The following is a 25,119-nucleotide window of genomic DNA, read 5'->3' on the forward strand; positions in this document are numbered from 1 at the left end:
CTACCACTGCTCGAATATTAAATATTTCAAACAAGCTAGTCAACGAAAGAAAAATGAAAAACATGACTTTTTTTCCTACATTTGCTTTCTTGCTAACGAAACTTTTTTTAGCACTAGTCAGTTGGGATATCTCGGTTACTTTACCAACTATATTTATAAATTCAGAGTCAAAAAATATGATAATTACATAAATACATTGATGAGATAATTTAAAACCGAATTGACCCGTTAGATGAAGTTGTGACACTAATTCAGACGGTACTAGTATCGCGTGAGGCAGTTCTATTGTCTCGCAGCGCACGCTACAGGCGGATAAGTTGGCATTCTTTGTGAATTTATCAGCAAGGACTGTGTTGCCAGCTGAATTAACTAAGCCATTACTAATCTATCATTATGGCTGTATTAACTTTACGTTCACTTTGTCATTAAAAAAAAAACTAAACGTCAATTTATTTGAAACAATTTTCTTAGTCATAATATCCATTATTTATACAAGAACCTGTATATATAAATAAAAATATATATGCCTATTATCTTGTTAAGCGCTAGAACTTGAAAGCTCTTTTTTATAATATATTAGTTAAGCTTATTTTAGAGTAACTTTACGTTCTCTTTATCATTAAAAAAAAACTAAATGTCAATTTATTTGAAACAATTTTCTTGGTCATAATATCCATTATTTATACAAGAACCTGTATATATAAATAAAAATATATATACCTATTATCTTGTTAAGCGCTAGAACTTGAAAGCTGTTTTTTATAATATATTAGTTAAGCTTATTTTAGAGTAACTTTACGTTCTCTTTGTCATTAAAAAAAAACTAAATGTCAATTTATTTGGAACAATTTTCTTGGTCATAATATCCATTATTTATACTAGAACCTGTATATATTTGCCTATTATTATGCTATGCGCTAAAACATGAAAGCTATTTTTATAATATTTTAGCTATGCTTATTTTAGAATAACTTTACATTCTCTTAGTTATTAAAAAAAACTAAACATCAATTTATTTTTGTAGCGATTTTTTTTTGTTCATAATATACATTATTTATTACCCTGTATATATAAATAAAAATATATCGCCTATTGTTTTGTTAAACGCTTAAACATGTAAGCTATTTTTTATAATATTTTAGTTACGCTAATTTAAGAATGAAAAACCTTTTTTTATACCACGTACAAACACAGAGTAATTGAGATGTTTTTAGATAATATTTAGTTACCTACATTAGATCTAGTCTTGTGGCGTAAATGAAAAGATTATTTGTAATAAGTAGTTGTTGTTTATAATTAAGACATTAATTCAATAAAGTGGACACTTTAGAGTACAATCGATTTGGTATTATTTTTTCTATGAGACTTTGACAGGTATCTTTAACAATGCTATTTTAATACATCTAGATGTTATTAAAAATATTTCTCTTCTAATCACACATTACATAATTATCCACTCCTAATTTATACAAATAAATAAAATTAGGGTGTCCGTTTCTAATATTAAAATAACCGCTTTTTAATATATGCAAATGTATATGGTACATATACCAAAATTACATTTTTTTAATTATTGTTGTCTGTCTCTTTGTTCCGGCTAATCTCTGATAAGGATGTACCGATTTTGAGGAGACTTATAAAGGCCCATAGCTGATGTAATAAGGACTAACTTAGGCCACTTCTTTTTCAGAAAAAATGGTTAAACGAAAAAAAAATATTTGTTAAATTGTACACGGACGATGTTGTGGACACAGCTAATTATTGATATAATTGAAAAAAAAATTGGAAACAAATTATAAAATGAAATAAAACGCGAATAAAATATATTCTCATAATACATTATAAGCGTCGTTTATATTCAAAAAAAGTATTTTATATTTGAATTTGGTGCTGTTTACGGCTCGCGGTTAAGAGTAAAAAAATTCTGTTTGTTGACGTGGTCTATATGTGAAAAATTTAAAATTTAACACATATTTACATAATTAGAGTAATTACAGCTTTTAACTAGAAGATTTCAAAATTCGAATACGAAATCAAGGTATCGACTTTGTACAAATATAGATCGATTCTTTTTTAATAACATTATAAAAACACTAAATACACAATCATAGTTTATGTTAGCTTTTAAACCGGTATATACTATATTGACACAACTGTTTGGCGGGAAATCATGGCGTCCATGTTGAAACGCAGGTAAATTGTAAATTCATTATTCTTTTTTTCGCCATTTCGCGGAAAAGAAAAAAAAATATGTTATCTATCTCTAAATAGGTTATGAAGTAATATTAAAAATAAAAATGTTTTATTATATGTAAAGTTGAAAAGTCTGTCAAAAACTTTTTTTATTTAGTCATCATTATGATATTAGCCGATAGACATTGTCCAGGAATAGGCCTCCACAAAAGATCGCCTTCTATTATCTTGCGCTGCCCGCATTTAGCGACTTCTCGAAGCGTTGACTATTTTTTATCAATTATTCATTATATCAACTTATTATTCACTTACTTAATAATTTATTATGAAATAGCTTGGTGACCAGTGTCCTCTGCGTACAATAATACCACACTAGGATCGCTACTCCGTGTGCCATATGTAGCGATTATGTCATATCCCCTCAAAGATATCTTTGGGGAAGATCCATGTCTTGTAATAAGTGTCTCTGAATGATCTTGATGAAACGATAGAATTGGTGGTGAATTTTCCCAAATCACTAGGTTTTATTAGTTACTTTTATTCGTCTACGGGTCTCCTCATTCCTGATTCGATATCTTAAAGAAATCCCGGGTAAGAGGTCAATTTAGTGCCATAAGGCTTCGCTTGTAACAAACGTCGATCATAGATCTTTGTGTTTGAGCACTAAGGAATAAGCCTAATATAGTTTTTATTTTTGGTTGTTTAATTACAAGAAGTAAATAAATATATGTTTGGTTACAGAATAAGCGAAAATGTTTCAAGGAGGCATTTGGACGAAACTGCAAGACTACTACAAATGGTACGTGCTCGGCTTGGTCTCCGTCGGCTACATCCTCGGAGAACTCGGGCATTACCTTATAGGTAAGGCTTTCGTTATATATAAATTTTATTGTTAATCATTTTTTTATATTTGTCCGCACAGACTTTGTAATGCCAAAGGTTACTGTCTCTAACTAATTAAAAAGGATCCACCCCATTTACGATTTTTTCATTTACATATCTTCTTATATCATCATTTATATAATCTTAATATATATAAATGAAAAATTTTCATGCAAAGCAGCTTCTAAACAAGGGCTATGACAGTTTTGGACATCGCGAAGTATAAACAATAGAAACTAACAACATGAAATAAATAGACAAAAAAATAACCCACTTGAAAATCTACTCACTAGGTAATGTTACTAAAAAATCAGTCCACTTAATAATACCTAATATAGAACAGATAAAAAATACTATTATCTTAACAACGCTGGCACAAAAACTTTGCCTTACTACGTTTCATTAAAAAAAAGAGTTTTGTTTTTTTCCCGCCTTCAGTTTAATAGACTTCGTTCACGGCCAATGTCATGGCCGCCGGTAGCAGAATGTGCAACAATTGACTGTCACCTTGAAATATGATTTATTGATTCTAAATTGTTCAAACGATCGAGATAAGATCCGTCAACCAAGATTACTCTATCGATACAATGACGGAATTACTTTGGTGACACTGAAAGTTATTAAATTTAATTTGAAAATGATATTAAAAATAAAACTGAAATTCAAAAATAGAACTCTTTTATTTCCACATATTGGCGGCAAGAAATCACTTTAGAGCGTCATTATGGATCTCTTTCATAAAATTCTAACCTCTGCTTTCCTAAAGACAATCTAATATAACATATAAAATTCTCGTGTCACGGTGTTCGAACTTGAACTCCTCTGTAACGGCTTGACTGATTTTTACCAAATTTAATATGCGTATTCAGTAGGTCTGAGAATCGGCTACTATCTATTTTCTATACCCCTAAGTGATAAAGGTTGTTCACACTTAAAAAATTATTTTTTTTTATGATACAGCATACAAGAATACATACAACCATAAATTTTCACCCCTCTAGGATCAACCCTTATTTTTTATTTTTAAATTAAAATGTAATTTTTTTTTTTTTGCAAAACAATGTTTGCGGGATCAGCTAGTAGTATATAAGAGTCTTGTTACCAATTTGACTTGATCAAACTAGCGGTATTGCCACGTGGTCTTTTTCGTCATAGATTTATAACGGAAGTTTTCATTTTTATTTTTTTGACTTTTCGTTGCTGTCTTAGCAACAAATTCAAGAACGTCTTCAATTAACTTTTGATGATGAAGCTCCATCACATGCTTCTATTCAAAAGTAGTGTAACCAACTGTAGTTGTACTAATCTTAGTGATGAACTGTATAAGGCTAGTCTTTCAACAGACACTAATAGAATTAAAGCTGTGCGGCATTTTAAAGTCTGAACGAAGAATTACCAGTCAACAAAATTCGAGCAAGCTTTGGCAATAGTTTGAAACAAAATCAAAATATTTAGGCAAATATATGCTTGATATGACCGAAGAATAATACGGCAGTACCTCAAATAGTGTATTTCACATTGTCATAGGCGTCAAAACTATCATCTATTGTTATGATCCTGAAACCAAAGGACAATCATTGCATAGTAGAAGAATTGCCTACAGAAAAAGGAGTTCGATCGGTTCTTTGGTAAAATTATTCTTAAAAACAAGAAAACAGTAACTGCAGAGTTGTAAACACACTTAACAAGCTCGCTGTGTTGATTTCCAAAGAACTACAAGCTTGTTATTTCGAAAAGAATGCCTAGTAACTAAATTATGCTATCGAATCAAATTCAATTACACACAAAGAACTTCAAAAATGACTTCTGATCAAGAGTGTGACACGATTTTGTTCATCGCATAAAACAAAAATCATGAGGTCTTTCAGATCTCCTAACGCAATGAATGTGTTAACTTTAGTAGATAATGAAAATGTAATACGAATATACAATAAGACTTGCGATTGGGAGAAAAGTACGTATCAAATAGCGGCAATCTTTTTCCCAACTGTCTACATTCAGTAAACGCAAAGAAAAAAATACATTGTTAGCAAGACACTTTGGCAATATAAATTATTTGTAACAATAAAATAAAACTCATTTAATGAATGATTTTTTTCTATTTTAGGCACAACATCTAAAGTGACGGCAGATGATTTGCACTATGGCGATAAATCCTGCATGTTGAACGCTACGCATCTAAAATTAAGTCAACTACCAGTCGTCTGCGAGAAAGTCAACTCAACAGAACTGTGAGTTTCTTTATTAAACGGTTTTATTTAGTTCGACCCGTACGGAATTTATTTGTTTATTTATTTGGGTCAAAATTAGAAATTGAAATTTAAGCACCTTCCCTTTGTCAGATTGATCTGAAATTTGGTACACACATTTAATTTAGATGACAATACAATATAATAAAATCAATAACATTATAAATCTAAGATGGGCGCCGATACAAATTGGCGGATTACATATTTTTCCTTAACCCCCTCAACATGGGTATCAAATGAAAGGGCTACACTATAAAACACGATGATTATGTCAAAATTTAAAATTCAAGATGGACGCTGTTCCAATATGGCGGACAAGGTACATATTTACCACAACCACCACAATATGGGTATCAAAAAACCGTTTAACTTAAAAGTTTTTTAAATGTTTTTTTTTGTAATAAATACTAATTATTATTCATACAGAATCATTTATATCTGACGTAATAACATATAACACTCATAGATAAACTAGGCCAAATACGAAATACGCCTTACTATAAATTCAAATTAAAAATTACGAAATCAAACAGAAAAAAGAAAAAAATACGGAGATCTATTGTGTTAACGGTTATACGGAATTGTTACATGAATATGTTGATATATATGTTGAATATGTTTGGAGTATGTGTATGGTATATTTTTGATTATTGATTCCAGTTAGATACAATATCAAGCATACAGTATATATTATGTAGTATATATATCTTAAAGGTATATACAAACTAGAAAGTGTGTTACCAGCGATGACATACAGATCAGAGACGTATTGGCTTTCGGGCCTAATAAGAAAACTCAAGGTCACTCAATGGAATGGACTGTCCTCGGAGTTTCGCTTGAAGAGATCGAATCAAAAAGAGAGAGAGAGAGAGATATTCACAGAAGAAACAAGGTCACTGTCGTAGGTTGCGAATTTCACGTCTGAAGGCAGTGAGGGAGCATATCGTTTATGCAATCGATAGCCGTTGGTGCCGTAAGGTTGCGTGAATGTAATGTAAATGAATACCTGGTTATACAAAGTCTACAGGGACATATCGTAAACAATCATTTATTTTCATGTGCTGTAATCCGAATTTTGAAAACATTTTTTCTTACTGTGTAAAACTTTTACAAATATAACAAATCACCCTGTATATGGTGGAATTTAAAAAAAACATACATTAAAAGATCATGAAGATCAATTGTCATCATTGTTATAAAAGTCATTCGTCTTAATAGAGGGCGTTTAATTATGCGATGAATTAATAAAAGAATTTAGATTATTAGGTCGTTTTTATACTTTTAAATTGCTCGCAATTATTTGTAAATGACTCGGGTTTTCAAAAGCAACCTTGTTACAGGGTTTAATTGTCATTTATAACCTTTAAAAAAATAAATCCGTGACGCGCGAAAATCAAGATTGACACTGGATATTGTTTACCTCTTTAAAAACATAGAAGCAAATTCCTAGGTTTGTGCCATTTGTGAAAATAATCCTGACAATTTTATAACAGTAACCGATCTCTCAACGCGCTACCGAGAATAAGAAAAGTTAAGAATGAAAGAAAGAATTTTTGAGGAAAGAAATGGGAAAGTGCAATAAAAAAAGAAAATTAAAAAAAAAATTACACCCGCATTGTAACGAAGCAGGGTGAACGTGAAAAAAAAAGTTTAATCGAAATCCGTAAAAGGAAGTTTTTCGAGTGGCGATCACGAGCAGGTAGACGCGGCGTGGGCTCTGATGATGTAATTTTTTCCCAGAGCGTTGATCTCAGATATACCATGCATTCCAAAAGACCAAATAACTTGTTAGTTTCCCAATCTAGTTAACACGTTCACTGCGCTTGAGGTCGATTCAGCCTCATGGTAGACTTTGCACTGGTGCGGCGCGTAAAACTCGTGTTTTCTCTCTAGTGCGGCGGCTGTTTACACTCAACCGTATGAGGTATGACAAAGACAAATATAGCTTTCTTTATGTCTGCGAAGCATTGACTCAATATTGTAAAAAAAATGATTGAAACATGAGGCAGAAAAGGCCTCAACCGCACTACTAGGAAGTTCAGCTTGAGGCTGATTCGACCTCAGCCGCACCAGCTGAAAGTTCTTCAAAATTGGGCCCGCAGTGAACGTGTTAAATATCTTTCTATACACTACAGAGGTTAAACCAAGCCCTTTTACTACTCTGTGACCAATCGGTTAAACTGTAAATCAGGTGTGCCAAACTCCAGAGCAAACATAGACCAAATAAACAATGTTTAATTTTAGATCGGCAGCAAGAAAAATATTTTCATGAAAACGCTACCTCGGAAGCTATTTTACAGCTGTATGCATACACTCGATGATTTTGTTTGTTGTAGTGCTTCTTGATTGTGAATTTTTTTTCATTGGTAAAGAGAATTTTTCTGTTTTTCGTCCGCGTATCGACGTAACAGCTGTTTTGATCTTTCGACTCTCTTTTGTTTTAGTGCCTGATTTAAGATATGTCCTGTGTATTTCCTGTAAGCCCCTAGACTTGTCTTGTTTGATAATTCGAGAAAGTGTCCTCGGTGGGATTCTCATTTCTCTGGAAAGGATTTTCTGCTTTATTATGAGATTTTTGACGATTTCTGGCCTTGACTGCATTAACGGCCTGGTTAGATCAAATAGACCGCGGTCGGCCAGATCTCTCACAGTCATCAACAGACATGGTTACAGTGTACATTTTGATGGTATTATACAAACATTCGGCTAATCCCTTTTTCAATGTATCAAAAATGTCGGCTGGCTCCTTACCTACTTTGTACAGTACAATTACTACAACCGTATATTCTTTAGTGCCCAACTCCATTTTCAAAATTAATAATTTCCAAACCAAAAACATACAATAATGTCGAGAAAGAAGTTTATTTTGTTCCGCAGAAGCTAATGATCGAAATTCAAATTAAAGATTTTTTATTAATGTATGTAAACAGCCAGTTACAGAATTTATGGCTAGACTAGGTATGGTTAAATTATAGTTTATTTGAAATTTCTTCAATGAAAGAATCTTCCTTACTTCGAGAAAAATTTTACTGGCCGAGAATTCTATAATTGACTGAATGGGCAGTAAAACAGTTCAGTTCGGGCCGCAAGTTTTTCACCCCTGCTGTAAAGCTTTCATCGTAAAATATGAAATGATTTATGTCATTATGCATTATTACAATGCTCTTAAACTTTAACATTTTTTTTGTATTCGATAAAATTTTATTCGTATTTAAGTGCACAATAGTTTCTATTTAGCAACAATTTACAAAATTCAGTATTGATATAAAAGAGACGGAAATATCAACGGCTTTCTTCATTGCCCCTACCTGCAATAATACAAACCTTTTATTTTAGACCTCCTGTTCCTCCTGCCACTTTACATTTCAGTAAAATGATTTTTTCAAAATTTTATTTTCGTACTCTTTCATTCCTTGACATTATATTTTATACCTTTCTTTTGTCTTTCAGATGTTCTATCTTTCTTCATTTGCAAATCCTTTTCTATACATCACCTTTCTTCCCTAATCCATATTCTCTGATCATTAACTTACATAATATTTACATCGCCTGTATTGCATTTTATATGATTGTTGTCAACAGTTATGTTAATATATACCTTTATACACACCTTCATAGTTGACTATAAGCAATTCGCGCCAAATTATGTTTAAAACATGAAATGGTTTTCTAAGACACAGACTTATTCTCCTAAAAAGGCTTTATAACACCTTACTAAAAATACTTCTTAGGTTATGTATGGTAATTGAAACCTTCTTAGTTAAATTTTGATTCTAATCTTCCGCAACACAACGCCGCCATTGATATTAAAAAAAACAATTGAATTCCAGTAATCGTTAATTTTTTATAGTAATACGGATCGGTTTAACTTCAATTAATTTACATTTGAACGTGGCTCGACTGATTATTTTTCAAGACCTTGAAATTCCGTCGTTTATAACCTTGAAACAGTGACTCGACGGGTCTGATGTATCCGGAAAATCGCAAGCTAATACACAAGTAATTACTTCTAACATGACACAGCTATGAAGGCGTTTGAAAGCTCCGCAGAGCTATTTCTGCGCGTTAAATCGATTTGTTATCTATATATTTGCATAAAATCACTTAAGGTAAGCAGTAAGGTCGCTTTGTTATAATTGGATTGACAGGAGTTCGTTTATAACAACAACCTTATTGATACCAGTGGACAAGTCACATACCGAGCAGAATAGACAGCCACTGGGGTTTTATAGTTCTGGGGTTGAGACGAAAGGAGAACGAACAGAAGACATTGTTATAAACGTCATAAAGTCGCTTTCATCCGGTATTTTTAGGGAAAGGCTTTTGTCCAGAGATGGATGTTCTAAGGCTAATATGATGATGATTATAAAATTTTATATTTTATATTTTATTATTTAATTTATAAATTCAAAGAAAATAAACATATTTATTTATTAATAATGAAGTCATCAACATTGAAAATTCGACACATTTCATATTAATACAAAACTTTGTTGTTCATCGAGACAATACAATCAAAAAATAAAGAAATAATACACAATATACAAAATAAGAAGTATTGTGAATGGATTTTCATTTAATTTCGTCACGAAACTAAATGAAAATCCAATTCGTAATTAATCTAATAAATTTAACAAAAACCCTAGCGAATAAACCGAAGCATAGTTGAGTACTGTACTTTTAAATATGTATTAAATATTTTAAGACGCAGTTAATTTTATTTAAATATAAGTAATTTAATAACAGATGAACCTAGCCTTGGAGAATTACACCACCTATAAATTTCATAAAACACACGCATTAAAAATGCATCAAATACAGATTATATAACAAAAACCTTAGCAAATCTATTTTACTACGATTGTGGTTTTAAATACGGAAGCAAACAGATAAAAAATTGTATTAAATATAATTGTTGTAATTTGATTTTATTATGCAAATCAAACAATCACGTGTACAATCATAATAATTCCCTTGAACTTTACATCAAGTTGTTACAATAAATAACTATATTATGATCACCGCCATCATCATTTCAGCCACAGGACCTTAACAGCTGGACAATGGCCTCTTCCATAGATTTCCAATATGACAGGTTTTAAAAATCTTTAAAACGTCATGTGAGGTTCAAAGGCGTCACATCTAGAAATTTAATCCACCAGTAACAATTCGTTATTATGAAAAATAACATTGGATGACAACCGCATATAAACATCAATTGTTTTATAAAAGTTTAATCGATCTGTATAATATTGAGTATTGAGTATTGTCAAAGTTCATTTTAAAATCAAAATTACTCGTGATCTTCAGATGCGAATCGCTAACTCTAAATGGAACGCGGTACTGCGAGTGGGGCTACAACGGTCTGGGAATTGACTACCAGGTGCTCGCCGGTCCGGCGTTCATGGCCGTCTTCACTGTCGTCGGCGTCATCATCGGAGTGGTGGCTGACAAGTAAGTAATATCACTTTCTCCATATTTTTCCACTCTATAAGATTACTATAATTATTATAATTTATACTTCATGGTGTCCACAGCTGGACTTTAACATCGCTTACTGGTTTCCGATGGAACTATTTGTTCAACCTGTATCCTGCGTCTTCCGATGAGATTATTCCTAATAATGTCAGAATTCTAGCTTCTCGGACATTCTTAAATCGAGATTCTATACATTTTAAATAATATCTCGGTGGCTCGCACCAGTTAACATGGAACTTCCACCGAGGTGACTTAGAAACTCGGTGACCATTCAATATGGTAATATAAATATAGCTGCCCGAGCTGCCGCTCCCTAGTACCTTTATATTATTGGTACTTATTAAAAAGGGTTCAGTATCATTTGCGACCTTGCATTTTGAAATATAAATAATAATAAGTATATATATATATATATATATATATATATATATATATATATATATATATATATATATATATATATGTATATATATATATATATATATATATATATATATATATATAAGTCAGGAGAATCTAAGATATTTTTTTACCAAAAATTTAAAGAAGAAATTAATACAATAAACAGACCCTCCACCTTACTGGGTGTATGAGAGGCCCCTAATAGCTGAAGGCATAAAAAATCGCTGAAATTACAAATGGCAGTTAAACAAAAATATAAATCCAGTTCAAAAAATCTAGTTCAAAAATATGATGAAACTGTAAATTCCAGTATAGTAAATAATGGATGAATTCGGTTAGCAGTGGACAAGATTAGGACGGCTCTGTCTTCCCTCGACACCTTCACAGTCTGTTATTAGAACTAATATCTACAATTTTCTGTTTCGACATGAGTCACGGAGTTTAGAAGGTGCTATAAGTTTTCTGTCTTTCCGGTGACAAGAGAGAACTACTCGTCAATAAAAAAAATATCTCTTTCAGGTATAACAGGGCGCGAATCCTATCAGTTTGCACCGCTGTCTTCGTAGTTGCAATCCTGCTTATGGGAACAGTTACAGAATACTGGCACCTGGTGATACTTCGGATGCTCATGGCTGCTGGCGAATCCGGTTGTAATCCCTTAGCCACCGGCATCTTGACAGACCTGTTCCCGGAGCATCAGAGGGCGCTAGTGCTGTCTATTTTCAACTGGGGCATTTACGGAGGTTACGGTATCGCTTTTCCAGTTGGAAGATACATTCCCATCGTAAACGCCTGGGGACTGGTAAGTAGTTTAACTGTTAACTATTTTTTTAATACTTTTTATTTATTTATATATTACAAGGTACGTGAAACGAGACTGCAATAGTACTAGTGATAAGAATATAGATATTTGAGAGTATAGAAAATCCAAAAGTAAATAAAAGACTGTTATGCGAAGTAAACCTGATGGCAGTTACAGTTGTGCTGTGTTGACGTAAGAATAAAGTGTGCTCCATATTGCTGGCCACTACAGCGACTATACCATTAAAACTAAATCATTCTAAATTTAAATTCGCATGCTGATTTAAAATCGAACGCCCTCGGTAATGGAATCGCGGCCATTCGTGTCGAAATTGAGAAACAAATACGCGCTAGTGATAAACTCACTTCACCGCATTGTCCACAAATACGAAGCATACTTCCGTGAACGATACACTTGTATTTTGTAGTCATGATGATCATATGATCATATATACATCTGTGGTAAAAAGGTTTACCTACATCGGGCAGTGCAGTTGTTTTGTTGGGTTTTAGTCGTTGCTCGAAGTAGTCTGTCAACAGAATGATTATTCTGGCGTCGATCTGAATCCGCGGTTTATCAATTGGGTGACATAAAGTTCTAATTCGGGTTCTTTTTACCATTCTTCAGTACAATTGTTAGATTAAGATTTTTATCGCTGCCCAAACACCCGAAATTACGTTATGAAAACTCCTCAATAGGTCCCACGTCATACAATTCATTAACAAAAACTTGTTGATTAAATTATTTAGAGCGATTAAAATTAAAACGCGATGATGCGATTTTACTTCTTAAAGTCAATTATGTATGCCGTACTGCAATGACCACTACTGAACATACAATAATATATTAAAACATATACAGCGTTCACGAATTCTCTTTACATGACATATTAATTCTGAAACGAACGGTAAACTTTAGCCTATTATGTAGATACTTACTAAATAATATATCCGAAGAATATAAATTAAAAAATGAGTAACAAAAATTATAACGTTTTTAGTGATAGGTACCATTATTTAAATTCAAAATAAATGTTAATTTTAAAAGTAATTTAACTTACTGTTAAACTAAATTAATTATGTTTAATATATTTATTTTAATTTTATGTAAGTGAAGATATAAGTGAATGTGGGCAAATAAAAAAAATAGTTTATGTGGTGCAACATTAAAAACTTTCTATTTTTTGTAAAACAAAATTAGATTAAAAATTTAAAAATAGAATACAAATCTATAGTACTACGTTGTAATATATTATTATTCTTCGGTCGATACATCCGATATAAAACCATAACGGATTGTACACAGAATTAACAAAAATATAGTAGTTTTTTCATCAACATGAAACTGCGTAGTTATTGCTCATTAGTTAACAAAAACCTTGAAAGCTTTTTTACTAACCCTGCAGAAAGTGACCACTTTGAAATACATTGCATTAAATAACATGGTACATGCTACTAGACAACGAGCTATACATTCACTCTTTTAAAGCTATTACATCTATTTTCAATGATCCGATATAAAGTGATCACTTTAAAATGTTACGTTATTTTTTTTTTCTATTAATATCTAATGTGTTAGGCCAATAACTACTGGCAATACAAAGACAGCAGGGACAGGTAATAAACAATATTTAATTTCAAAATGTAGCAATTCGAATTTTGAAACCGCTTTTCCTTACTACAAAATAATTACGGAATTTATTATTTCTGAAACCAAAGATTATTGTATAGGGTTGGACCATATATTAATTGATATCAAATGAGGTGTACATTGACACCTTTAAAGCTTTAATACCTATAAGAAAACAAGCTGTATTATCCTCTTGTTAGCTGTGATTTACATTTTTGAAAATATCCTCATTCCCACAGAGCTGGAGATTGTGTTATTATGGCGCGGGTGTGGTGGGGATAGTTATTGCCATCCTTACATTCCTGACACTCCGCGAGCCCGAGAGGACGACCATCGGCGAAGAAGGTAAATCTTTTTTCATCACCATCATCATCAACCGATAGATGTTCATTGCAATAAATAGACCTCTTTATCATCTACTTCATCTTTATCTTTACTCTGTATTTTTAAAACTATGAGAGGCTCTCATAGTTTTAAAACACAGAGCCTTTAGGAACATAAAACTTTCAAAGTTTAATGAATCCATCGGATCTTCAATAGCTAATTAATATTATGTATAAACTATCACCAGAATCACAGGTATATTCATTTTACAACGATAATAAAAAACCAATAAATTAATAAAATAATGATTTTACAATTTAATATTACGCTATAATAGTGTCACTTTAAATGTAATATGAATAATAAATGTTAATGTTGTCAAAAATTAATAAAATTTATTTAAAAAAAAATTAAACGTCATTGTCTCCGAGAACATTATAAGATCTACATCAGAAAAGAGCTTCCTAAATCTTTTGCTGTTATCAAAATAGGTCGAGTCCGCGAAATAAAAATCCAGGACAAATAAAAATAGCGCAGATATCTTCTTTAGTCTGGGACTAAATCTTAATATGAGATTATCATTTATATATATGAGTTGCAATTTTGAGGAATTTTGTTGTATAAAGTCTTATTTTATTAAGGCTTTTTGAACAATATTTTATGCGGACAAAACAGTCCATACGTGTTACCATAACGTGTTAACTTTATAACCAAATCAGCGTTGTTTCGATTGTTTCTCCCAGGTGCTGGACATTCGAAAGGCAGGGACGCCGCGTTAGAATCTGGCAAGAAAGTGCCACAAATCACCATCTGGCATGTGATCGCTCAACCCAGAGTCCTACTTCTCTGCTTAGCCGCTTCTATCAGACATTGCGGTATGACATCAACTTGAATTCGTTTTGTGTGTATATGCTCTGTTATCGAAAGGCCAGTCAATTATTTATTTATATTAATTATTTCGCATGATTTCAGTCACGTTTGAACACAGATTTGATTTTGATTTTCATCTGATCTCGTATTAACGGATTACAAATAAATAACCGAATTTTTCTTTGTGAACATGTCAAAATGTTCAAATCCAGTTATTAAGCAACGACTTTTACCACATCCATCAATAACGCGGACAGACAACCTTGTTAAGACCGTCAGACAACGATAATTTTATAGAACCTATTTCCAGCTGTGTATCGTCGAACAAATAAATGATGATGCGTTGTAGCTGCCACAGTAGAAGCTGCATACCTCATTTACTCGGTTTACTTCAAACAACAGATTTTTTTTTTAGTTAAGATAGAGAACATCTCCACTTCCGTAGTATATTCACTTTAATATATAATAAACCGTAAGATATAAAGTTCTATTCACATACACCAATTGCAGCATGGTCTTCAAAATGTCAAAGCATCAATCAACGCTTCAGTATGAATAATTCACCTATTATTAAGTGTGGCATAGTTTTAAGGGGACCAGAAAGTAATGTTGCTTTTTTAATTTAATTTCACACGACTACATTTTTAACATGTTTTATTACTAATGAATAATGTATTGAACTACGTTATCAACCACTTTTTGCAATCTAGTATACAAATTTTCAATATCGGAGCGGTTAAAATCAATCGATTTTTCTGTAAAATATGTCGACAGAAACGACATTACTTTCCGGTCCTCCTATTATTATTTTCTCAATGTAAACAAAGAGAGAAAGTTTTTATTCAAATTCTCAAACATATAACTGTATGTACTATTTATTGCACATAAAACACAGGAGGCATGTGCTTCGCTTACAACGCCGATCTTTACTACCGGGACTACTTCCCTGACGTGGACCTTGGCTGGTGGCTGTTCGCCGTCACCGTGGGCATCGGATCCGTGGGCGTGGTCGTAGGCGGCGTGGTCTCCGACAAGTATACACCTTTTGCTATGTTTTTTTTTAGATTTACGCAAATCTTATTAGCGACGTTATTGTTATTGGTAATAATAAATATGATAAAACAATTACTATTACTATGTCGTCTATCTCACACTTATTAAACCAATTTATTATTTATTGCCATTCCATATATGACACATTAATAATTCTGCCATCTATCGGACTCTAGTTGCACCAAATTACTATACGACTGTTGTATAGATAATAAATAGGTGAATCGTTGTACTTATTATTTATCTGTGGTCGTTTTATTAACGTAGATTAAACTATGAAGAAAAGAAAATTAAGTCAAAAAAAGTAAACCAAAAGAAAATTAAGTCATTATGTTAAACTAAATATAAAAAGCCAATATTTGAAACTGCTGAATTGATAAAAATTAATTAATATTTTTTTATAGGTTTGTTGCTAAGATGGGCGTTAGATCGCGTGTTCTGGTGTTAGCTCTATCGCAACTGATCGCCACTCTGCCAGCGTTTGGGTCGGTGGTCTTCGGGCCACTGTGGGCGATGATCACCCTCGCATTTTCCTATTTCTTCGGTAAGTTTCATAGTTTCATATTCATTGCCATCGTTCTTTTACCTTATAACCTGATGAGAAGCCTATCAAGAACGAAGCATATCAGCTCATTTTAGGAACGAACTACTAAAGCATTATTAGTAGATTCATTAAAAAATTTGTTTAAATATGGATGGGAATCTAGTCGGTGAAGATGAACTTCAATGCGGGTTATAGACTGGGGGGGACTGCCCCCAGCTCAATGTCCAGCCGCTCTCAACAACTGTGAATCTACAGAATGGTGAGAAGTAAAAAAAAATCGTATAAAATGATCTATGCTAAAAACCAAGAGATTTTTTTACTTGGAGACATTGAAATCCTTAGATAGGAGTGAAAGTTCAAAGAAATCTCAACAAAAATTAAGCATCTGTGTATAATAAACTAATCAACAATTTATAAGCTTCTTAAATCTATATCTGTCATGTACTAGGTCAGCAACAAAATATTTTTATGATAACTTTCAATAATGACCTTATTACAATAGATGAGGAAGATTTTTTTACCACTTTTTGTCTGATTAATTTTATGAAACTAAGTCATAGTTGAAACAAATTAGTCTTTGTTTCGTGTATATTTTGTGCATCGCTATTTTTTTTTATTTTTTCATTATATGTATATGTATACATAAAGTCACAAAATTAAACTGCCATAAACAATAACATTGGCCCTATTGTTTTTTTTTTCAATTGGTGACTTATTTTTTGCCGGAATGGTCCTGATAAAGCCGCTTGAAGCCAGTCTTATTGGAACTCTATGGGGTACGACATGTGATAATGATTATTGCTTTGTTTAATTCTCTTGCAGCCGAGATGTGGTTCGGAATAGTGTTCGCTATTCTGGTAGAGATCGTTCCGCTGTCCGTACGCTCAACGACAGTTGGCGTGTTCCTGTTCGTGATGAACAACGTGGGCGGAAACCTTCCTATCCTTGTCGACCCTGTGTCCAAAGCCATTGGTTACAGAGAATCCATCATGATCTTCTACGCCGGCTTCTATGGAATCAGTAAGTTCAAATGCAAATACAAGTGTACGGTGCGCAAGTCTAGATATTTTAAGAAAGTAACCAAAAAGTGACGAATTTGATAAGTTACATAATGTTTGCTTTGGAAGTCACATCAAATAGTCAGAGTATTTTTAAGTGATCAGCTCTGAAATTCAAATCTACGATTCGAGAGTGTTTCCACACTTTGTTTTACTATTATAAGTAGTAAGCTGCCACTGACTGAATGCTGGTCCGTTAAGAAAGCCGAAAGCCGGTCAGAAACTCAATAGTCACTTTCTCAAATTAAATTAAAAATCTAAAAATTTTAGTTGAACATTTGTTTATAATAATAATAACCATGAAACGAATCCAAAAACTAAGTTCCACACATTATTTTTTTATTTTATATTTACTTAATTTTAGATTTAAAACTAAGAAAAGTAATGTTTATATTATCTAATGGAACTTTACTACATATGCTAATATACTAAGACCCATGAAGGATTTATTAAGTCCTTGAAGACTTTATTCCTTTTATTTAAATGTCGTTAACAGAGTTTTTAAAGCGTTAAGAAAATAATTCACGTTAGAGGTAGTAAGTAGGTTTTTAATGAGTTTCTCTTTTATTTAAGCTATACTATGTACATAGTTGCATAATAAAATGTAAGTCGAAGATTCCTGCAGTCCGCGTCCTTCCGGTCTTATTGGGGGCCTATTTTCAGCGGTGGACGTCTTTCAGCTGAAATCATGATGATTAATTAATTATATCACTATACCAACTAACTTGTAAAATGTAAAAACTGCAAAAATTACTATTTACTTATAGCTTCTGCATTTAGCTTAAGTGAAAATTGAGATCAGATCTTGACTGTTACAACTATCTACAAGAGATTTAATAATTATTTGCAGGTAGTATCCTGTTCTTCCTAACGATGTTCTTAATGGACGGTCCAATTGAGGCGCAACCGGCATCGCCCATTACAACCACGATGCAAATTAAGTCTAGTGGTTTGGACAACCGAGCTTTTAGCCAAGACGAAGTATCCTCTAGGAATGGAGGCAGAACGTTACCTACCGCACCTATTGACAATAGCAAACTGTGAGGATTCTCAGACTATGATTTGAATTCCTCAGCGCTATTCGTTCATTGAATATTCAAAAGATGACTTTCAAATATTTCTGCGCCGAAATCGTTTTCTGGGTGTAAAAGACTTGTTAACACATGAGTTATATATATTTTAAATCGTTGTACTTACAAAGAACTATTTTTTTACGAAAATGTAATTCAAAAACTAAATCGATATCTAAAATCGATAAATGCTTAATCGATTGTTAGATTAGACATTTCTACGTAAGTGCTTGAATTACTTTCAAAAGCAGTGGACGAAATGTAAGCTATGAAGTTAAAATTTTAGTACTATTAAAAAAAATGCTTTTACATAACTTGAATCAAAGCCAAGCCGTTCCTGTTTACTTGTTAGTTTTTAGATTTTAACCTTAGAAGTCCTTATAAATTAAGAGTACAATTACATTATAATTATTATATTTATTTTAATGTTATATTTAGTCGTGAAGATTAATGTTTACAAAAACAAGTATCAATTGTTACGTATCAGATTTTAACAAATTAATGTACATTTCGTCAACGACTATCGAGAAACAAATAAATTAAAAAAAAACAGAGCGACTTAAAATCAAACTTAAAGATATTAAATTTACTGTTTCCGTTGATAACAATATTGCGATATTTTTGCATTAAAATTATCGATGGTCGTCTTTTTTATGGCAACTGATTTATACAAGTCATCAAGATATATAAAACCGTGTCAAAATTAACTTTCTCTGTGATGTTTCAATTATGTCAATATTTATAAAAATCAAGAAAATAGCCTTTATGTGTACAATACTTTTATATTTGGATAGAAAATTGTTCAAATGAAAGCAGTTCTAAATGTGATATTGATATTTGTACATACTTATTTAAGTTATACGTGTAAATAAATCTTTCAATGTTGCATTTGTTCACTTTTAATTAAAGTATACCATTTTAAATCCAGTCCAACCATTATGTTTTAACTAAAAGAAAAAAGTAATGGAATTTTCATTAGGACAAGCGGGCGCCACAAGGTTCAAATGAAAATTATAATTTAGTTTAATTTTTAGAACCCTGATAAAACTTGTAATTCAGAAAACTGCTGTTACGTACACCTTTGTTTCGTTTATTGTTGATTATTGCTGTTATGCGTCTAACATATAAGCATTTATTAAAAAAGGAATTTGTTATTAAACAATAGACATAAAAACGATCGCAAACGCGTTTAAATGTAAAAGAATTAGAAAATAGAATGGCAAGTGTTGGGCGTTGATGATGGGAGACTGACTGAGTGGTTGCATTGTTGAGAGGCTAGAAAATAGAGAGTGTATGGGAATGGAAATATTGGGTATTTGCATTTAATGCATTTGAAGTGGTGCTTCTGGCCGATTTAGGTGCAGCTTTATTGACTACTCGGTGAGAGCGACACGGGCCTCTCCTGACCGCCCTCGCTTAAACGCGGGCTAGGGAAGCGCCGCCGCCATGTCATGAGTATAAGTTTGATGAACAGTAGGTGTTTCGTGCCTGATGGGGGTTATATGTTATATAAAATGTGAGGCGAATGTCCTGGCATCAATAGATTCTGTGTATGCAGTACTGAAAAGCTGAGTGTTCAGAAGTAGAAATACTAAGTGATAATATCAATGCATGTAGTGCTGAGGTTATCCTCCATAAATACATTGGAGAAATTGTGTAAGGCGAATAAAAAAAATAAACACTATTGGAACTGTTCTAAAATTCTAATAGCTTTCTTTGTCATTACATACAATAAAAGATTTATTAATCAGATAATTTGCACAAGACTTTCTTTCTTTTTTAACTTCCAAGATTCATATTGGGATGATGGGGGCCCACCTATGCTTACAACAATGAACCACTCCAAATGATTCTACTTGGATTGTTCTTTCAACAGACATGCTCACCATGTCATTCTGTTCCTTATGTTTTAAGTGTTAATTTAATTCAAAAAATTAGTGAGCCTAGCTGTATAGGATTTATTTTGGAAAATGCACTATCAAACTGGCAATTGTTAAAATTTTATATCATTTTCAGCCAATATTCTGTTGCACACAATGAATTTCATAAATATTCAAGAAAAACTATATTTTTTATTCCTTACCTTTCATACATGGTATATTTTGATGCAATAAATTATTAAAAAAATTATCAGGTAGAATTGAGCTAATTATGTAACCATATTATTTGTTGTTCCGACAGGTTTTGGAAAGGGACAACTCCATTATCTTTTTGACTAGTTTAAACTTTAACATATTGTATGCTCAGTACATGCAATCATTTTACAAAATTAGGTAAATGAAACCAACCTGAAATGAATGTATAAAATTTACTAACATGAGTGTTAATGTCATTAAATTGGATTTTGTAGTTATATGAACAAAAATTTTTGTTTCATATAATGAACTTATTTTGCAAATGGCGCTGGCGGAGGTTATTCTAGAAAGCTCCATATATATATGACAAATTGCATGAGGAGAATAAAGAAATTTATCACTGTTGGAGCTTTTGCTCTATAATATAAACATTGAAGTTTCTAGACACAATCAAGGATTTATTTCAGTTAGATAATTTTCCGCAAGACTAGTCATCCATAACTTTTTGGTCTTGTAAAGTTGATGCTGAAAACTATGCCATAATGTCATTTACATTTCATTAGTTTATTGACAATAACAACTAATTAAGTCCAGTGTATTAATTTTCGTTTTATTTCTTTCAAATATTATTAAATTGATGTTAATATTAAAATTATCTGTACATACATAAGTTTCGCATATTGTCTTTTAAATGTGGGTTAAGTAAATACATGTTCATAATTTTTTTATTTCATCACTATGCATGTCTACGATTCTCCTTAATTTCTTGTAAAATCTAATAGACGTAAGGTTTTCTAATTGTAACATAGTAATGTTTGAGAAATAACACAATAACAATAAAGGTAGGATGAGTAAGTTTTTTACACTTATCACAGTATGATTCATATTGTGTTGGTCAACATGTTCTACATGCACATTTTTTCATTCTAGGAATTTAGTTTAATGGCACTCAATATATGTAATGTATTATGCTAGTTCAAGGGGTTTATAACATAAACACCAATTTAGTTACTACTTTATTGTTATAATAGCAATATGAAGCTATACAATGTAATAAAATTTTTATACAAAATGAACAAAGCATCATATTATAACTTTAATAACGAATTTCTTAATAAATTTGTTCTTATCTAATATATAAAATTCTCGTGTCACGGTGTGCGTGATTGAAGTCCTCCGAAACGGCTCGACCAATTTTCGTGAATCTTAGCGTGCATATCGGCCACGGTGGAGAATCGGAGATCTATTTTTCATCCCCCTAAATGTTAAGGGTGGTCCACCCCTAATTTTTTTTAATTTTTGAGACAATTTTTTGTTTTTATTTTTTTATAACACAGCATACAAAAAACATACCATCCTAAATTTTCATCTTTCTACGATCAACCCCTACTTTTTTCTTAATGTTTCCTAGAAATAACATGCATGGCAAAACAACGTTAGCGGGATCAGCTAGTTATTATATATTAATTTATCTGTGGAATTGAAAAATTGAAAAACCTTGTTATAGAAAAACAAACTTATTTCATTTCTTGTCTTATCGAAAGTTGCTTAATTAGTTGATGCACTTTTCTTAAACATTATATATTGTGATTAAGAAATATTTGTTATTTACTACAAGGGCATGTTAGATTTACATTTGATTATGTGCATTATTAGAACTTATTATAAATTTCAAGGAGATGGTTATGAAAGGAATTGACATTTGGAACAGTCTGGAGTATCTCCCTTAAGTGTTCTTGTTTTTGAGAATGTTTCATAGTGTAAACAATCTTGTAAACGAATGTCGCGTTATAAGTTTGGCTGTAGATGGTCGATGGGAAGGGCGAACCGCAGAGCGCGTTCAGGAAATTTATTTGCCTCAAGCAGTGCTGGAATTCGACAATGGGGTGAAGTAATTGTCTGTCGAAGACTTCCGTCAGTTCTTCTTCGGACACATGAAAGTACCCGAGCATGCGTTTCTTCACGTATGTGGATTCGTGATCCAATATCCTCCCTCCATGCGTTGACGCGTCGTTCAGTACTCCTAACATGACGTAGGAAAGCAACACAGCATAGACCTCACAACTGACGTCGGTGTCTTTCTGTCGCGAAAAGTAAATCAGCGAAATAAAGAGGAGTGCGGCATCACTTGGCACTTGCTGAAATTTGTTGTCGGACACGGCCAAGTGTAGGGTTTCTGCGATGAAGTGACCAAACAAATTGTAACGAAGCACGTGGTCCCAGCCGCTCTGGAATACATTGTCAGGTCCATAGTCGGGCTTCCTGATCGACGGGAGGATCGGCAAGCCGTCGTCCGACTCTCGATTGCGTCTGCCTCTGAACACTATTTCCTCGCCTTGGAAGTTTGTCAGCAAGTCGAACGCGTACCTTATAATCGGCGTGGACAGCAGCAGAGAATCTGGCGCGCTGTAATCTTCTGTACTCCAGGAACCTTCGACGATCCTCCATCTGTATATGTTAATGTACGGTATTGGTATAAATTTCCAGACCACGCCTTTGGCAAACCAGTTCGGGTCGGAATCTGTTATTCTACATTGATCTTTGTTCAACAGGTATTGCGTGGCCAAGCTGCCAGACACTGGTGTCAAGAAATCCTGACGTTTTTGTTCAATTGCAGACACAAGTTTCACGTACTCCATACGAGATATACGTTTTGAAATAATCTCCTGTGCTTTTGTTTTATTATTCGCGAGCCAGTCCAGAAAATTTGGATGTCTTTTCGGGTAACTCAGTGGAATACGTAGCTTCCTCAATAAGTCGTCAAGAAATTCTTTAGCGAAAACCTTTTCATCGAACAACGCTAAAAAAAATAGTAATTTGTTCTGCATCTAATTTAAATTTCTCTATAAATTTTTCAATGTTATATATTTGACATTCTAGGATGTTTGAGGATGTATCGAAATTAAGACTGGGGAAGGGTGCGTACTGCACACCGTGGAAGAAATATTCGCCATCTAAGGCCAGTAGTGGGCAGTTCAGCCTCCGCGATAAAGCAACGCAATCTCTTTTGCACGTGTACTCGCATATGACGTAATCGAAGCCCATTTCGTCCAGCACTTGCTTGTAGACCTCCCGCGCGAGAACAGGCTGCACCCCGCTGTTCCTGTCCATAAGGTTCCTGTCGACCGTCGACTGCAAGTTCAACAGCTTCTCATCGTCTTTATTGCCGCCTTTAAAAACGAAATAACATTTCACGTTGGCCTTTTGGAAAATGCTCAAATCTTCGCGCAAGAAATTTGCAAATCTGTCGCATTCGCATCCAAACAAATATCTGAGAGCAGAGATTTTATATTTTGCGTAAAAGAAGTTGTGCCCGTCTATCACCAAAGTGCTGTCGTTTAGCACGGTCTTTGCATGAGGCGCTTGATGTTCTAAAAACTTATAGAAATTTCGTATCCACATTGCTGTATCTGAAAGAAAAACAGTTAAATTTGCAGATGTAGGGACTTTTAAAAAATATATGGCAGCATTTTTATGGGTTCACCAAGATAGCAAACAATAATTAAATGTATTTAAAGCTTTCCAGACGGCTAGTAAGAGAATCGAGGCACAGTCGTCCTTGATAACTGACGGTTGTTGCACGCTCTGTCCAGGTCAATCGCTCGCGACCAACTGATCCTTGCGTTTCGATGATCGAAATTCGATCCAGCTTGCTTCTTCGTACCAGCCGAAATAGTGATTAAATTCTATACACATATCTTCTATACACAAGAAGCTTGGTCAACCCAACGCTACTATATGCATTATCTGTCTATAATATTTATACGGTGGCAATTGTCGGTGATAATTAATATAGTATTTATAATAAATTATGATCATTTTGTTGATAATATTATTAAAATACTTACCTTTTATCGACTGGATTTCTAAACAGACACAAATATTTCGATAAGCAAAATAATATCCGCAACAACCGTATATACAGCTGATAGGGAGCCGCTGAGTTCACTTATCTGACGTACTAACCAAGGTCGTATTAGTTTCTGCGCCTCATTCGTTAGGGAAGGCCCGCACAATGTTACCATATCACAAATGTTCAAAATGATAAAATTTTATCAAAAAAAAAATTAAAATTAGGGAATTTAGCCTGCAAGGATAATTTTAATATTGTAAGTTTACAAAACGCACATGATCATTGATTAAAAAAAGAATTCTTTAAATAGCGATATTATTGGTCGATTGAGCATTTTAAGATAAGGAAAAAGTTGCATGGTAATTAATGTGATAAATATATATACCTTTTCAAAGTTTATTTACATTTAATCACAGTATATAGGTGCCATTTCATTCGATTGCTAATAATATCTGGTAGATAATAACATGATGCCGTTACTATAGATATTTTGTCTCTCTTCAAAAACAATTAAAAAACAGAAAACTCAGTAAAGAATCACAAACGAGTACACGGTTGAGGTTCAGTGAGTTCGTGATGTACATGCATGTGGTGCATTTTTGACTTCAAAATTTGAAAAAGATCAAAATAATTTTAT

General features: G+C 32.8%; 2 protein-coding genes across 2 annotated transcripts; one reads left to right on the forward strand and one right to left on the reverse strand.

Annotated features, from left to right (window-relative positions):
• The first annotated feature begins 2,939 nt into the window (after nucleotides 1-2,939).
• On the forward strand, nucleotides 2,940-19,319 carry LOC137924177 (hexuronate transporter). The gene is made up of 10 exons (XM_068767539.1): nucleotides 2,940-3,054; nucleotides 5,183-5,306; nucleotides 10,635-10,778; nucleotides 11,724-12,006; nucleotides 13,875-13,980; nucleotides 14,703-14,834; nucleotides 15,725-15,863; nucleotides 16,287-16,426; nucleotides 17,249-17,446; nucleotides 18,335-19,319. Exons 1-10 carry the CDS (start codon nucleotides 2,946-2,948, stop codon nucleotides 18,526-18,528), a joined length of 1,569 nt encoding a protein of 522 aa, XP_068623640.1. The 5' UTR covers nucleotides 2,940-2,945; the 3' UTR covers nucleotides 18,529-19,319.
• A 2,288-nt stretch (nucleotides 19,320-21,607) lies between these two features.
• On the reverse strand, nucleotides 21,608-24,582 carry LOC137924043 (single-strand DNA endonuclease ASTE1-like). The gene is given in 3 exon segments (XM_068767351.1): nucleotides 21,608-23,436; nucleotides 23,438-24,039; nucleotides 24,478-24,582. Coding segments are annotated over 2 exon segments (1,749 nt in total). The 5' UTR covers nucleotides 24,032-24,039; nucleotides 24,478-24,582; the 3' UTR covers nucleotides 21,608-22,281.
• Between the last annotated feature and the right edge of the window lie 537 nt (nucleotides 24,583-25,119).

Source organism: Battus philenor, unplaced genomic scaffold (assembly GCF_028537555.1).
Source record: "Battus philenor isolate CCGP_79_NKW_IND1 unplaced genomic scaffold, ilBatPhil1.0.hap1 SCAF_23, whole genome shotgun sequence".
In the NCBI taxonomy this organism is placed as follows: Eukaryota; Metazoa; Arthropoda; class Insecta; order Lepidoptera; family Papilionidae; genus Battus; species Battus philenor.

What these genes read in the sequence shown, in the direction of transcription:
- LOC137924177 (XM_068767539.1), top strand. Translation starts at nt 2,946, where the DNA reads ATGTTTCAAGGAGGCATTTGGACGAAACTGCAAGACTACTACAAATGG. An exon ending in ACTCGGGCATTACCTTATAG is followed by an intron (nt 3,055 to 5,182) that starts GTAAGGCTTTCG and finishes TTTCTATTTTAG; the next exon opens with GCACAACATCTAAAGTGACG. An exon ending in CGCCGGCTTCTATGGAATCA is followed by an intron (nt 17,447 to 18,334) that starts GTAAGTTCAAAT and finishes AATTATTTGCAG; the next exon opens with GTAGTATCCTGTTCTTCCTA.